The following is a 16,810-nucleotide window of genomic DNA, read 5'->3' as shown; positions in this document are numbered from 1 at the left end:
CAACTGAACTGGCCTCTACTACTTCTACAGGAAGCTCATTCCACATACCAAGCAACATGTTTCAGGAACAGGTCCATAAGTGTTCCCACAACTAACTGGAACACCATTAGAAGGAGATGCCACATGGTGATCATAAATAAAAACAGAAAGTGCTGGAAACACTCAACAGGTTGACTGCATCTGTGGGGGGAGAAACGGATCTGAGAATTTCATTATTTTTTGTTTTTATTTCAGATTTCCAGTGTCTGCAGTTTAAAAAAAAAATCACTTACTTGAAAAAGGATCTAGTGCTTTCCTGGTGTATATGATGAATAAACTCTTCTCAGGCTCTCCTGCCAGGTACAGATATTGATTATAACTGACGTTTCGATGACAAACTCTGCCATCTTCATTAGGGATGATGCATCGGTTATAAACGATACCTGTACCTGGCTGGAAGCCTGAGAAGAGTTTATTCATTTTACTTACATGATTATAAGAATCCATTTTTCCGGCTTCTGGTTGTAATACCATAAGTGGAGCTCACAGACTATGCCAAAGCTTTCCAATATTGAGTCTGTTGGAACCAATGGACATCATGTGATATTTGATAAACAGTAATATTAGAGTGATGATATGAAGCCATGAGCAAAATAAATGTTTTGTAGTATTTTAAAATAGCATTGCTATTATTCATGAATATATTTGCTTATGGATTTGCAGTAGATTAAAAAAAAGATCAGACATTGGTTGCCAGCTACCAGTCAGAGACTTGCATTATCTGTTGTGGTCACTTATTTTGGTTTTAAAGGTTAAGGACCTCCTGTCAAAGATTCGAAACCCTGGTGGTCTACGGATCCGGGAAGGCAAAAATGGATTTTACGTTGAGAGCCTTAAGTCAGTACTTTGTAGCAGCTTTGGTCAACTCGAGGCTTTCCTGAAACAAGGAATCCGGAACAGAAGTGTTGCTTCAACGAATTGGAACACTAGTAGCAGCAGATCCCACATGGTTATCAGAATCTACTTTCAGCAGGTATTGAGTACAAGACCATTAAGGAAGCTTGTTAATAGTGTGGTATCTTTTCAGCATCTAGGCTTTTGGAAATGCTCCCAATAAAAAGGCAACAATATGAAGCAGTGAGCAAAATACATTTTAGTAGCATTACCTTTTCATATATAATTGTGAAACCATCGTAATTAAGCATTATAGAAGTGGTTTAGCAAAGCTATTATTTGATCCTGCTTAACTGAGTAAGGTTTGAAGGGTAGAACCTTATGTGGTTAAGAAATACTTAGGATAATAACATGTGGAATTTATTCCTGTTACAGTTAAAGAGTTAATTACTGTGTATTAAACTGAGCACAAATGAGGAAGGAAAGCAAGCAAAGTTGGAAATGAAAAGAAGAACCGTCAACTCAGAGAAGATATGACTATGAAAATATACAAAAGTATTGAAACCAATATGAATCCTACTTAATTTGAATATATTTCCCTGCATTTTAGTGAAACTTAGCAGACAAAGTGTAAATTATGTTGAAATGGAATTACATTTATTAAGATTTTTGATTTATTTGCTGACATTCTTAGATTATTTTTGGTCTGCGAAAAGTGTTACTTAAAGTGTCTAGCTCTTATTGTACAATTGCTAGTTTGGGCACAAACTTTAGAATATGAAATTTGAAACCTGATGAAAAGAATGCTGAAAAAAAGGAAGTTCATAATCTGAAGCTGAAAGTCACAATGGGTATGTGATTACTATACAGATACATAATGTTTTTTTTTTGTATAGTTACTGATTTACATTAACATTATTGACAGGTAACCATGGGTAAAATTCCATCACAGTTATGAGCTTTGTTTTGCTTTCAAGTTACCTCCATTATTTCTAATGTACTCAACGATTAAAATTTCTAAAATGTGAGAAGAGAACAAATTGTGAGAAGAGAATTCTCAGTTTCCATAACACATGACAAGTGTGGCACAAAACTGCCACATTTTAATGCATCCTGTATTTTTATATGTTGCTATTCTTTAAAATCATTTAACTAAAGGATAATGCACTTCATCAAATGCTGATAATATTTTGATAACATGAGCAGTTCAATCTGCAGTAGTGTCAGTCAAACAAAAGCAATATTTTCATCAAAAGGATGATTGAACTTGTACAGTTATATCATTACGTGCCTGGCCCGAATCTCTGTGAAGGACAATCTGCTACGTTTTCACCCCATTTCCTGAAGGCATAATCCCTTTGAGAATACAATTGACCCTCTAGTTCTTCACCCAAGTCATTATTTATTTTTATTTGTAGTCTATTAAACCATAGAATTATCAAAGTTGAATGTAGAAATTTATCTTTTGGTTGGTAGCACTAACCATGCCCGAAGGTAGTTGTTATATGTTCTTGGTTCCAAAATTATCGAAGCAGACTGTAACATAAAGCTACTATAGGTCCATTTCGTACTTTCATCTAAGCATATTATTAAAATAAATTTCTACTCCTGAGTATTTTATACTCATTTCACAAAAGATAAAAATCTTTATTAGATATTCCATCATTATTTATTGGATTTTCTATTAAACAGCATCTCCCTGGTGATGTATATGTGCGCCTTTAATTTAAACATGATCAATATCTATTAATTCAGCAACGCATATAACACATTATTTAATCAGGGGTGGTAAGGACTGCACAATGAAATATGGGGAAACAATTTTTATTGCACAACTCTCGGTAACCATCAATAATAATGGAAAAAATAATGCTGTGAACGTCTTCCAAATATTTGTAATCCTTTGCTGGTCAAATTCCAAATATTAATAATGGTGTATTGCTTTTTCTTATAATTTTACATCTCTCACTAAGTCCACATAGTGTTAAAGCTGCTCAAGTGCTGAGAGCAAATTCTGTAAGATTAATCCCACACAATCTTGCTTTTTATTTTCTTACGATTTCTCACCTCACTTCACCACAATCACCTCAGGGCTCCCCTCACAGTCAACGGTTCCCATGGTGAATGCTGCCACAAATCTCACTAATCTCCTCATCTTTCATTTTGGATTCAACTTAGAGTATGTTACAACATACGACATAGGAGGCATTTGGACCTCTGAGCCTATTTCAGTGGTTATATAGTCATTGAGTTCCACAACAGAGAAACAGGCTCTACAGCCCATTCAGTCCAGGCCAACCCGATCATCTGCCTAGTCCCATCTACCTGCACCTGAACTATATCCTTCCAACCCCCTCTAATCTGTGGACCTTCCCATATATATGCAGTATTACAGTCAGAAGGTATTACAGAATTTTATATCCAAGACATTTCACAATCTCTTTCAAAGTTCTGGAATTAACACAGTCAATTTCTTGGGATTCACCATATTTTAGCATTACCCACTCTTTAGTTTTTTTCTAAGCAATTTCCTTTGTTCTTCTCATTTAGAGCAGTTTTCTGATATTTATGGCAGGATTTTACGTCTTCTGTGAAGACAAATATGTAGTAATTGATTAATTTCTCTGCCATTTCTCTGTTCTTTATTATAAATTCTTCCCTCTCAATATGGGATCTGCATTTTTCTTGTTAATCTTTTCCTTTTGATGTATATATAAAAGCTGTCACGATCCATTGTTATGTTTCTTGCCAATTTACTCTTTAATATTTTATCTATTTTCTTGTCCCCCTTTGCTGAGTTCTATAATATTCCAAATTCCCGAGACTACTGTTGTTTTGCATAACTTTATAATTACCTTGCTACAACTTTATCTGAGTCTGAGGCCTCCGTTGGTCAGGGTCGATCAAGGATGTTGTGTCCTAGCTGTCTAGATACGCAAGCCTAGGCCGTATAATATGAAGTGCAAGCTGTTGCCCAGGTAGCAAGCTCTCCTTCTCCATGCATCTGAGGAACCCAAAGGAACAGCAGAGACCGATACAGTTTGGCACCAGCAGCGTCACAGGAGTAGCCAGTCATTGTTCAGCTCAACATACAATTGCCTTATGGGCTCCAGTTCCAGAGTTCTCCCTCAGGGTTTGCTCCCAAGGTTGTCCCCATGAGTGGGTATAGCTGCAAGGCAGTGGAGGTTTGAGATCAGAGTTTCCCTTCCCCTAGATGAGGCTATCAGGCAGGAACTTGGAAGCTTAAATTGGTAACACATGTTCTCAGGGAAAAGTATGGAAGAAATGTGGCAAATGTTCAGGGGATATTTATGTGGAGTTCTGCATTGGAGCGTTCTAATGAGACAGGGAAGTTATGGTAGGGTACAGGAACCGTGGTATACAAAGGCTGTAGTAAATCTAGTCAAGAAGAAAAGAAAAGCTTACGAAAGGTTCAGAGAGTTAGGTAATGTTAGAGATCTAGAAGATTGTAAGGCTAACAAGAAGGAGCTCAAGAAGGAAATTAGGAGAGCCAGAAGGGGCCATGAGAAGGCCTTGGCAGGCAGGATTAAGGAAAACCCCAAGGCATTCTACAAATATGTGAAGAGCAAGAGGATGAGACATGAAAGAATAGGACCTATCAAGTGTGACAGTGGGAAAGTGTGTATGGAGGAAATAGCAGAGGTACTTAATGAATACTTTACTTAAGTATTCACTATGGAAAAGGATCTTGGCGATTGTGGTGATGACTTGCAGCAGACTGAAAAGCTTGAGCATGTAGATGTTAAGAAAGAGGATGTGCTGGAGCTTTTGGAATGCATCAAGTTGGATAAGTCACTGGGATCGGATGAGATGTACTCCAGGCTACTGTGGGAGGTGAGGGAGGAGATTGCTGAGCCTCTGGTGATGATCTTTGCATTATCAATGGGGATGGGAGAGATTCTGGAGGTGTGGAGGTTTGGGGATGTTGTTCCCTTATTCAAAAAGAGAGTAGAAATGGCCAAGGAAATTATAGACCAGTGAGTCTTAATTCAGTGGTTGGTAAGTTGACGGAAAAGATCCTGAGAGGCAGGATTTATGAACATTTGAAGAGGTATAATATGATTAGGAATAGTTAGCATGGCTTTGTCAAGGGCAAGTCATGCCTTACGAGCCTGATGAATTTTCTGAGGATGTGACTAAACACATTGATGAAGGAAGAGCTGTGGATGTAGTGTATATGGATTTCATCAAGGCATTTGATAAGGTACCTCATGAAAGGCTTATTGAGAAAGTAAGGAGGCATGGGATCCAAGGGGACATTGCTTTGTGGATCCAGAACTAGCTTGCCCACAGAAGACAAAGAGTGGTTGTAGATGGGTCATATCCTGCATGGAGGTTGGTCACCAGTGGAGTGCCTCAGGGATCTGTTCTGGGACCCTTACTCTTCATGATTTTTATAAATGACCTGGATGAGGAAGTGGATGGATGGGTTAGTAATTTGCTGATGACACAAAGTTTGGGGGTGTTGTGGATAGTGTAGAGGGCCATCAGAGGTCGCAGCGGGATATTGATTGGATGCAAAACTGGGCTGAGAAGTGGCAGATGGGGTTCAACCCAGGTAAGTGTGAAGTGGATCATTTTGGTAGGTCAAATATGATGGCAGAATGTAGTATTAATGGTAAGACTCTTGGCAGTGTGGAAGATCAGTGGGATCTTTGGGTCTGAATCCATAGGACACTCAAAGCTGCTGTGCAGGTTGACTGCATGTTTAGGAAGGCCTACGGTGCATTGGCCTTCGTCAATCGTGGAATTGAATTTAGGAGCCGAGAGGTAATGTTGCAGCTATATAGGACCCTGGTCAGACCCCACTTGGAGTACTGTGCTCAGTTCTGGTCACCTCACTACAGGAAGGATGCAGAAACCATAGAAAGGGTGCAGAGGAGATTTACAAGGATGTTGCCTGGATTGGGGAGCATGCCTCAGGTTGAGTGAACTCGGCCTTTTCTCCTTGGAGCAACAGAGGATGAGAGGTGACCTGATAGAGGTGTATAAGATGATGAGAGGCTTTGATCATGTGGATAGTCAGAAGTTTTTCCCATGGCTGAAATGGTTGCCACAAGAGGACACAGGTTTAAGCTGCTGGGGAGTAGGTACAGAGGAGATGTCAGGGATAAGTTTTTTATGCAGGGAGTGGTGAGTGCATGGAATGGGCTGCCAGCAATGGTGGTGGAGGCGGATACGATAGGGTCTTTTAAGAGACTTTTAGATAGGTTCATGGAGCTCAGAAAAATAGAGGGCTATAGGTAAGCCTAGCAATTTCTAAGGTAGGGACATGTTCAGCACAACCTTGTGGGCCAAAGGGCCTGTATTGTGCTGTAGGTTTTCTATGTTTCTAGATGAGCTGCCAACCACAGTTGATGAGTCCCATCTGCCTGAAGTATAACTTTATATTAACTTTAATCTCTCATGGTTGCCATGGTTGGATCACAGAGAAAATGTGACCTGCAGGTGAAAGTGCTCGACCTTTCCATTGTCACTGCTGCTTCAGAGAAGACAGACACTCCCTAAGCTGAGTAACAGCCTGAGAGTGAAAATTGAACATTCTAGGAAACATTGAAGTTCAATCCCAGGAACAGTCAGTGGGAGCAGCTTCAGAGAGGTTTGTGTCAACAGATTAAACAAGAGTGTTTTGTGGCATCACTAGTTTCATGAATGTCATAAATTATCAACTCAGTTCTGCTGAAGGGTCTCGTCCTGAAACGTTGACTGTACTCTTTTCCATAGATGTTGCCTGGCCTGCTGAGTTCCTCCAGCATTTTGTGTGTGAACTTGAAGTGGATAGGCTATAGCAATGGAAGATCACACTGGGTTCCACTCCTGTACCTAATAAAGTGGGCTAATCTATTAATAACCATATAACAATCACAGCACGGAAACAGGCCATTCCGGCCCTCCTACTCCGTGCCGAACTCTTAATCTCACCTAGTCCCACCTACCCGCACTCAGCCCATAACCCTCCACTCCTTTCCTGTCCATATACCTATCCAATTTTACCTTAAATGACACAACTGAACTGGCCTCTACTACTTCTACAGGAAGCTCATTCCACACAGCTATCACTCTCTGAGTAAAGAAATACCCCCTCGTGTTTCCCTTAAACTTTTGCCCCCTAACTCTCAAATCATGTCCTCTCGTTTGAATCTCCCCTACTCTCAATGGAAACAGCCTATTCACGTCAACTCTATCTATCCCTCTCAACATTTTAAATACCTCGATCAAATCCCCCCTCAACCTTCTACGCTCCAATGAATAGAGACCTAACTTGTTCAACCTTTCTCTGTAATTTAAGTGCTGAAACCCAGGTAACATCCTAGTAAATCGTCTCTGCACTCTCTCTAATTTATTGATATCTTTCCTATAATTCGGTGACCAGAACTGTACACAATATTCCAAATTTGGCCTTACCAATGCCTGGTACAATTTTAACATTACATCCCAACTTCTGTACTCAATGCTCTGATTTATAAAGGCCAGCGTTCCAAAAGCCTTCTTCACCACCCTATCTACATGAGACTCCACCTTCAGGGAACTATGCACTATTATTCCTAGATCTCTCTGTTCCACTGCATTCCTCAATGCCCTACCATTTACCCTGTATGTTCTATTTGGATTATTCCTGCCAAAATGTAGAACCTCACACTTCTCAGCATTAAACTCCATCTGCCAACGTTCAGCCCATTCTTCTAACCGGCATAAATCTCCCTGCAAGCTTTGAAAACCCACCTCATTATCCACAACACCTCCTACCTTAGTATCATCAGCATACTTACTAATCCCATCATCCAGATCATTTATGTATATTACAAACAACATTGGGCCCAAAACAGATCCCTGAGGCACCCCGCTTGTCACCGGCCTCCATTCCGATAAACAATTATCCACCACTACTCTCTGGCATCTCCCATCTAGCCACTGTTGAATCCATTTTATTACTCCAGCATTAATACCTAACGACTGAACCTTCTTAACTAACCTTCCATGTGGAACTTTGTCAAAGGCCTTGATGAAGTCCATATAGACTACATCCACTGCCTTACCCTCATCAACATTCCTCGTAACTACTTCAAAAAATTCAATAAGGTTTGTCAAACATGACCTTCCACGCACAAATCCATGCTGGCTACTCCTAATCAGATCCTGTCTATCCAGATAATTATAAATACTATCTCTAAGAATACTTTCCATTAATTTACCCACCACTGATGTCAAACTGACAGGTCTATAATTGCCAGGCTTTCTTCTAGAACCCTTTTTAAACAATGGAACCACATGAGCAATACGCCAATCCTCCGGCACAATCCCCGTTTCTAATGACATCTGAAAGATCTCCGTCAGAGCTCCTGCTATCTCTACACAAACTTCCCTCAATGTCCTGGGGAATATCCGGTCAGGATCCGGAGATTTATCCACTTTTAAATTTCTTAAAAGCGCCAGTACTTCCACCTCTTTAATTGTCATAGGTTCCATAACTTCCTTACTTGTTTCCCACACCTTACACCATTCAATATCCTTCTCCTTAGTGAATACCGAAGAGAAGAAATCGTTCAAAATCTCTCCCATCTCCCTCGGCTCCACACATAGCTGACCACCCTGATTCTCTAAGGGACCAATTTTATCCCTCACTATCCTCTTGCTTTTAATATAACTGTAGAAGCCTTTCGGATTTACTTCCACCTTATTTGCCAAACCAAACTCGTAACTTCTTTTAGCTTTTCTAATCTCTTTCTTAAGTTTCCTTTTACATTCTTTATATTCCTCGAGCAATTCCTTTACTCCATGCTGCCTATATCTATTGTAGACATCCCTCTTTTTTCGAGCCAAGTTTCTAATATCCCTTGAAAACCATGGCGCTTTCAAACCTTTAACCTTTCCTTTCAACCGAACAGGAACATAAAGATTCTGTACCCTCATAATTTCACCCTTAAATGACCTCCATTTCTCTATTACATCCTTCCCATAAAACAACTTGACCCAATCCACTCTCTCTAAATCCCTGCGCATCTCCTCAAAGTTAGCCTTTCTCCAATCAAAAATCTCAACTCTAGGTCCAGTCCTGTCCTTCTCCATAATTATATTGAAGCTAATGCTATTGTGATCACTGGACCCGAAGTGCTCCCCAACACATACATCTGTCAGCTGACCTATCGCATTCCCTAACAGGAGATCCAACACTGCCCCATCTCTAGTCGGTACTTCTATGTATTGTTGCAAAAAACTATCCTGCACACATTTCACAAACTCTAAACCATCCAGCCCTTTTACAGAATGAGCTTCCCAATCTATGTGTGGAAAATTAAAATCTCCCACAATCACCACCTTGTGTTTACTACAAATATCTGCTATCTCCTTACACATTTGCTCTTCCAACTCACGCTCCCCATTAGGTGGCCTATAATACACTCCTATCAGTGTTACTACACCTTTCCCATTCCCATTCCTCAATTCCACCCAAATAGCCTCCCTAGAGGAGCTCTGTAATCTATCTTTCCAAAGCACCGCCATAAGGTTTTCTCGGACAAGCAATGCAACACCTCCTCCTCTGGCCCCTCCTACTCTATCACACCTGAAGCAACTAAATCCAGGAATATTTAGTTGCCAATCACACCCTTCCTGCAACCATGTTTCACTAATAATGAATGTATTTTCCCATGACTGTTATCTGTCTAGTTAAAGGTTAATATTGAATTGGATCATGATTTTATTTTTGCCGGCCTTGATGTAGGAGACTGTTGGCTATTCCCTGTTGGATTGAGCACTGAAGGACTGAGTCAAGTCCTTCAGTTTATCTGCCAGTGTAAGCTGGCACAGAAACCATTATCCTATTCTGTCAAATGTAATGGTGGCTGAAGGTCAAGTTAAATGAGGGAAAAGGGATACTTTAAATTTATTGATTTTAATTTTTGATTTTAGCTTTTTAAAAAAATAATTTGGTATTATGTTAAGGTAATTTTAATTTAATTTACGCTTCTTACTAGACTTACTGAAATTATTTACACCTTCTAAATCAGAGATATTTTGAAGCAGTTCCTGGTTGTGATCGTTGTAATTGAACAGCAATGAGTCACAATAAGGTATCCAGGGTATTCTTGCAGCTTGCTCTCAGGATCTGACATCTGAAGCCCGTGAAGTGCATTCTCTGCCTTGTGAAATACCTCTCAGACATAGTCAGCTTAGCTGGCTCGGGTTGGTGTGGGTAGGCTTTGTAGGTGATGTGTTCAGACACCATAATAATCCAATTCACTTTGAATGCTTTTATGGTGATTGTGGAGCTCAGATAATTTACCCAACAGACATGCAAGAAATCTTAACCATGTAAGTTGATTGCATCTCTTGCTGCATGGGAGGCATCCTAAATAAATTTACCACAACACTGTCCCAACATATAATTCTTCCTCAAATATGGGGCACGAACAGTGGCATTGCCACAGCACATCAATAGTTAATAGTACTGAGTTATACCTCATCTTGGTTGTCCATCAGGTTAGTGGCCTTCCCTGTCTAGAGCCAAGACATTATTGTCCAGTCCCACAAAGCAGATGAATTATCCACTATTGACTCCATTATTTATACCTAGTGGTATTGACTGTCAACTGCAAGGATTTTTCCTGTTCATAATTTATTCCACATGTGCATTCAATTAGAACCATGTCATTCAATGCTGGGGTATTATTGAAAAGTAATATATTTTTCAGGATCAATGAATAACAGAGGCGCAGTACCATTAACACAGCTTTGATGCTGCAGTTGAACACACTGCTTGTTGCTTATTCAAATTCATTTGGTCTTATAAGATTTTTCAAAATAATCTAAATGAATGAAATTGAACTGGTGGTCAAACTGGGTGACTGTCAAGAAAGGGAAAGGCAGCCAGTACAGAGTACATCTGTGGCCTTTCCCCTCAACAACAAGTAATGCATTCTGGATACCACTGGAGGGGGGAACGACCAACCAGGGGGAGGCAGCTGTGACCTAATCTCAACATGAGTCTGTCTCTGTGACTCAGAAGAGAAGGGGGGAAAGAGGAAGAGGGGAAAGAAGATTCCTTAATTAGGAAGCAGATTTTGTGAACGTGAAAGAGACACCCAGATGGTATGTTGCCTCCCAGATGCCAGGGTCAGGGACATCTCGGATTGAATACCCCAGTATTCTAAGTGGGGAGGGTTAACAACCAGAAATCATGGTATGTATAGGCACCAACAACACAGGAAGGAAAAGGTAAATAGACCTGAAGAGAGAATATTGGGAGGTAGGTAGAAAGCTGAAAAGCTTTTCCTCCAGGGTAGTCATCACTGGATTGTTGCCAGTGTGGGTGCGGGTAAGAATTGGATGATTTGGCAGATGAATGCATACCTGAAGAATTGGTGCAGGGGGGAGGGTTTCAGATTTCTGGACCTTTGGGATGCTTTCTGGGGAAGGCGTGACCTGTACAAAAGGGACAGAATGCTGGGGGATTTCATTGAAACCTACTGAATGTTGAAAGGACTAGATAGGGTGGGTGTGGAGAGGATGTTTCCTGTGGTGGGGGTATCCAGAACCAGAGGGCACAACCACAAAATTAAGGGGTGACCTTATAGAACAGAGGTAAGGAGGAACTGTTTTAGTCAGGGAGAGTGTATTTGTGGAATGCTCTGTCACGGTCTGCTGTAGAGGTCATGTCCAAGGGTATATTTAAGGCAGAAGTTGAAGAGGTTTCAGAGTCCTGGAGGCACATGACAAAATAGGCCGAAGTCAGCAGGGTGTTCTTAAGGGGAAATTGTGCCTGACAAATCTATTGGAAGTCTTTGAGGAAATTCTATGGATACGATAGGGTCTTTTAAGAGGCTTTTAGATAGGTACATGGAGCTTAGTAAAATAGAGGGCTATGGGTAAGCTTAGTAATTTCTAAGGTAGGGACATGTTCGGCACAACTTTGAGGGCTGAAGGACCTGTATTGTGCTGTAAGTTTTCTATGTTTCTAAAAAACAAGCAGAATAGACAATGGAGAGTCAGTAGATGTTGTTTACTTGGATTTTCAAAATGCCTTTGACAAGTTGCCACACATAAGGCTGCTTAACAACATAAGACACCAAGGTATTAAAGAAAAGATACTAGCATGGATATTGACAAAGAGTGGGAATAATGGTGGACTTTTCTAGTTGGCTGCCTGTGACTAGTGATCTTCTGCAGGGGTCAACATTGGGACCATTTTTTCACATTATACAGTATGCTAATGAAGGAATTGATGGCTTTGTGGCTAAGTTTAGGGATGATACGAAGAAAGGTGGAAGTGCAGGTAGTGTTGAGGAATCCAGGTGTCTGGAGAAGGATTTAGATTGGGAGAATGGGCAAAGAAATGGCAGATAGAATATAGTGTAGGGAAGTGTATGGTCATGCACTTTGGTAGAAGGAATAAAGGTGTGGACTATTTTGGTGAGAAAATTCTAAAATCAGAAGTGCAAAGGGACATGGGAGTCCATGTACAGGCTTTTCTGAAGGTTATCTTGCCGACTGCGTTTGTGGTAAGAAAGGCAAATGCAATGTTAGCATTCATTTCAAGAAGTCTAGAATACAAAAGCAAGTATGTAATGCTAAGGCTTTATAATGCATTAGCCACACTGCACTTGCAGTATTGTGAGCAGGTCTGGGCCCCTTACCTAAGAAAAGATATGCTGGCATTGCAGAGAGCCCAGAGGAGCTTCTCCAGAATGATCCCAGGACTGTAAGGTTTAACATATGAGGAGTATTTGACGGCTCTGGGCCTGTACTCACTGGAGTTTAGAAGAATGGGGGTGGGGGTGAAATCTCATTGAAACCTATCCAATATTGATAGGCTTAGATAAAGTGGATGTGGAGAGGATTTTCCTATGGTGGGGGAATCTAGGACCTGAGGGCAGAACCTCAGAATAGAGGAACATCCATTTTGAACAGAGATGAGGAAAAATGTCTTTAGTCAGAGGGAGGTAAATCTGTGGAAATCATTGGCACAAACAGCTGTGGAGGCCAAGTCATTGGGTAGAGTTTGATAGAATCTTGATTTATCAGGGTGTCAAAGGCTACGAGGAGAAGGTAGGTGAGTGGGTTTCAGAGGTATAATAAATCAATAATGATGGGCCAAGTGCCTAATTCTGCTCCTTGATTTATGGTCTTAATCTCTTCACATCACACTTGTTGAGGGATTGTTTAGTCATAGTGTGTGGATACAGACCCCTCATCTCAACAGGTCCATTAAAATAGTTGTCTAAATGTTTTTAGCTAAATGAGCCATATGTTCTCTCCAGGACATGATGACCAATGCAAAAGGTTGCTCACCACCATGTCCATGTTTTCCTGTTTTATATCAAGCATTTAATTTTTCTGCACATTTTATGTCCTTATTTCTTAACTTGGCCGCTGCATTTCATTCAGTTCAGTAGGTACTCTGATTGCAGCTTGATAGGCAAATAAATAACTACTTCATATTCATAGCAGGTGTTCGCAGACCAGCATAGTGTGAAGCATTCGGAAATTGACCTGGTGGATTTGGCTGGCAGTGAAAGGCAGCAAAGTGCAGGAGTCACTTCTGACAGATTCAATGAAGCACGAGCAATCAATCTCAGTCTAACAACACTTGGAAATGTTATTAGGTGAGCTTAACCCTACCTGACCTTTCTTCAAAAAGTAAATGAAACCGATATTGCATCTTGAGTCCAGCTTGCAGTTTTAATATTTATGTCTAATCCCTGCCCTGGCAATTCTTTATACTGTGCACAGTAAACAAAATCAGTGTGAGTGAGTCTTGATGTCTTTATCTTGATTTCTTTATGTGAGCCCGCGGTTCACCAAGGAGTTCAGGACTCTCATATCTGCAAAGGATCATGCCTACAGGTCTGGAAACGAGAGGAATATAGCTCTGCAAAACAGCAGTTTAACAAAGCTCTGAAAGTGGGGAAAGGATCAGCCAGAGAGAGACTTCAACACCAACAGCTGGACAGTCTGGAGTTCCCTGCAAGGTCTTACCAACTTCAAACAGAAGCGCTCCCAAGTGTCTCTCTCCTCAACCTTGGCCAATCAGATCTATCAGTTTTATTGCCGGTATGATAAGGACAATCAGCATTTTTCTCATCTCAGATTCAGAATCAGATTTAATATCACCGGAATATGTTGTGAAATCTGTTGACCTTCCCGCAGCAGTGCAATGCAATACATGATGGTACATGATATGCAATACATGTCGCAAATTGGATCAGCTGACGATACCAAGGTTGGAGGTGTAGTGGACAGTGAGGACCGTTTTCAAAGCTTGCAGAGGGATTTGGACCAGTTGGAGGAATGGGCTGACAAATGGCAGATGGAGTTTAATGCGGACAATTGTGAGGTATTGCACTTCGGAAGGTCAAACCAAGGTAGAACATACAAGGTAAATGGTAGGACACTGAGGAGTGCAGTGGAACAGAGGGATCTGGGAGTACAGATACATAGTTCCCTAAAAGTGGCGTCACAAGTAGATAGGGTAGTAAAGAGAGCTTTTGGTACATTGGCCTTTATAAATCAAAGTATTGAGTATAAGAGTTGGAATGTAATGGTGAGGTTGTATAAGACATTGGAGTATTGTATGCAGTTTTGGTCACCTAATTACAGGAAGGATATTAATAAGGTTGAAAGAGTGCAGAGAAGGTTTACAAGGATGTTGCCGGGACTTGAGAAACTGAGTTACAGAGAAAGGTTGAATAGGTTAGGACTTTATTCCCTGGAGCATAGAAGAATGAGGGGTGATTTGATAGAGGTGTATAAAATTATGATGGGTATAGATAGAGTGAATGCAAGCAGGCTTTTTCCACTGAGTCCAGGGGAGAAAAAAAACAGAGGTCATGGGTTAAGGGTGAAGGGGGAAAAGTTTAAAGGGAACATTATGGGGGGCTTCTTCACACAGAGAGTAGTGGGAGTGTGGAATGAGCTGCCAGATGAAGTGGTGAATGTGGGCTCACTTTTGACATTTAAGAAAAACTTGGACAGATATATGGATGAGAGGGGTTTGGAGGGATATGGTCCAGGTGCAGGTCAGTGGGACTAGGCAGAAAGATGGTTCAGCACAGCCAAGAAGGGCCAAAAGGCCTGTTTCTGTGCTGTAATGTTCTATGGTTCTATGTTCTGTAAAAAAAACAGAATCACAGTAGTTACAGTATATATCTGTACATTAATATAAAATAGTTAAATTAAGTTAAGTACTACAACAACAACAATTTTAAAAAAGTATGAGGTAGTGTTCATGGGTTCAATAGCCATTTAGAAATCAGATGGCAGAGGGGAAGAAACTGTCCCCCAGTGACTGATTGTGTACCTTCAGGCTTCTGTACCTCCTACCTGATGGTGACAATGATTAAAGGGTGGTGATCCTTGATGAAGGAAGCCTCTTTTCTGAGGCACCACTCCTTGAAGATGTCTTGGATACTACGGATGTCTTGGATTCTCACTTCTTTTGATACTGGGATTGCTTATACTAGGATCGCTGCAGGCCCTGATGGTGTCTAACCTGGTACTCTAAGACACTGTGCAGCTAGCGCTTGTCTTTACTAAGATATTTAACACCTCCCTGCAATTACGTAGGGTTCTTCATTGCTTTAAAGTTGCTTTAATTGTTCCAGTTCCCAAGAAAGACAAAATCATTGGACTAAATGATTGTAGGCCAGTTGCTCTGACTTTGGTAGAAATGAAAACGGTTGAGCATCTAATGTTGGCCTGCCTTGACCTGCTACAGTTTGCTTATAGAGCCTTATAAAAACAGTTGTAGATGGGTGTGTCCCCACAAAATCATTCAACCTTCCCCAACCAGAAACCCTGGATAAATCATGAGATACACAACCTGATGAGGGCCAGAACAAAGGAGTTCAAGTCTGGTGACCAAGCAGTTCCAAAAGGTTTAGGCACGATCTCTGGAAAGCCATCTCTCTGGGCAAGTTGCAATTCCGGACTAAACTTGAATCAACAAAGGATGCTTGACAGTCATGGCAGGGTTCGAATGCCATCACCTATTATAGAGTAAAATCAGGTGACATAGCTGATAACAGGGCTTTGCTTCCAGACAAGCTCAATGCTTTCTATGCTCGCTTAGACCATCAAAACATGGAGGGACCATTACAAAATCCTACAGTGGTTACAGTCTCTGACGCCGACATGCGAGCATCCTCCAGGAATGTGAATCCACAAAGGGCATCCAGTCCAAACAGTGTACCTGGCCAAGTACTAAAGACCCGTGCTGATCAACTGGTTGAAGTGTTCACTGAAATCTTTACCCTCTTGCTTCAGTAGCATGAGGTACCCAAATGCTTCAAGCAAGCTTCACTTATACTGGTGCCTAAGAAGAACATGGTAACCTGCCTCAACAACAATTGTCCAGTAGCACTTACTTCTACAGTGATGAAGTGTTTTGAGAGCTTGGTGATGAAACTTGTCAAATCCTGACTGAGAAGCAACTAGAATCTACTTCAATTTGCCTACTAGCACAACAGGTCCCCAGCAGATGCCCTCTCATTGACTCCTCATTCAACCTTGGAACATGTGGACAGCAAAGGGGCATATATCAGGACGCTCTTCATTGAAACCATCATTGCCTCAAAACTAATCAATAAGCTTCAAGACCTTGGACTCAATACCTCCTTGTGCAATTGGATCTTTGATTTCTTCACTTGCAGACCCTCGTCAGTTTGGATTGGCAACAACATCTCCTCTACAATCTCAGCACAGGTGCACCACAAGGCTGTGTGCTCAGCTCCCCGCTCTACTTGCTTTACACTTAAGACTGCAGTGCAATTTTCAAGTTTGCTAATGATACCACTGTCATTGGCCAAATCAAAGGATCAAAGATGAAGAGGGTCAGCAACTTTAAATTCTTCAGTGTTATCCTTTCAGAGGACCTGTCCTGGGCCCAGCACATAAAAAAAAATTACAAAGGAGGCATGGC

At 41.0% G+C, this 16,810-nt stretch overlaps 1 protein-coding gene across 1 annotated transcript in view; it reads left to right on the top strand.

The window, feature by feature from the left end:
* LOC140724532 (kinesin-like protein KIF28) overlaps positions 1–16,810 on the top strand; it is a 101,477-nt gene that overhangs the window by 18,515 nt on the left and 66,152 nt on the right. Inside the window, exons 6-7 of the mRNA XM_073038976.1 lie at positions 791–1,012; positions 13,342–13,496. Coding sequence (XP_072895077.1) covers positions 791–1,012; positions 13,342–13,496 — 377 coding nt within the window. The remainder of the gene's footprint in view (positions 1–790; positions 1,013–13,341; positions 13,497–16,810) is intronic.

The sequence above is a fragment of the Hemitrygon akajei genome, chromosome 3, assembly GCF_048418815.1.
Source record: "Hemitrygon akajei chromosome 3, sHemAka1.3, whole genome shotgun sequence".
Lineage (NCBI taxonomy): Eukaryota > Metazoa > Chordata > Chondrichthyes > Myliobatiformes > Dasyatidae > Hemitrygon > Hemitrygon akajei.
Note: the sequence above shows the minus strand (reverse complement) of the source record. Positions and strands in the feature narration are given on the sequence as shown.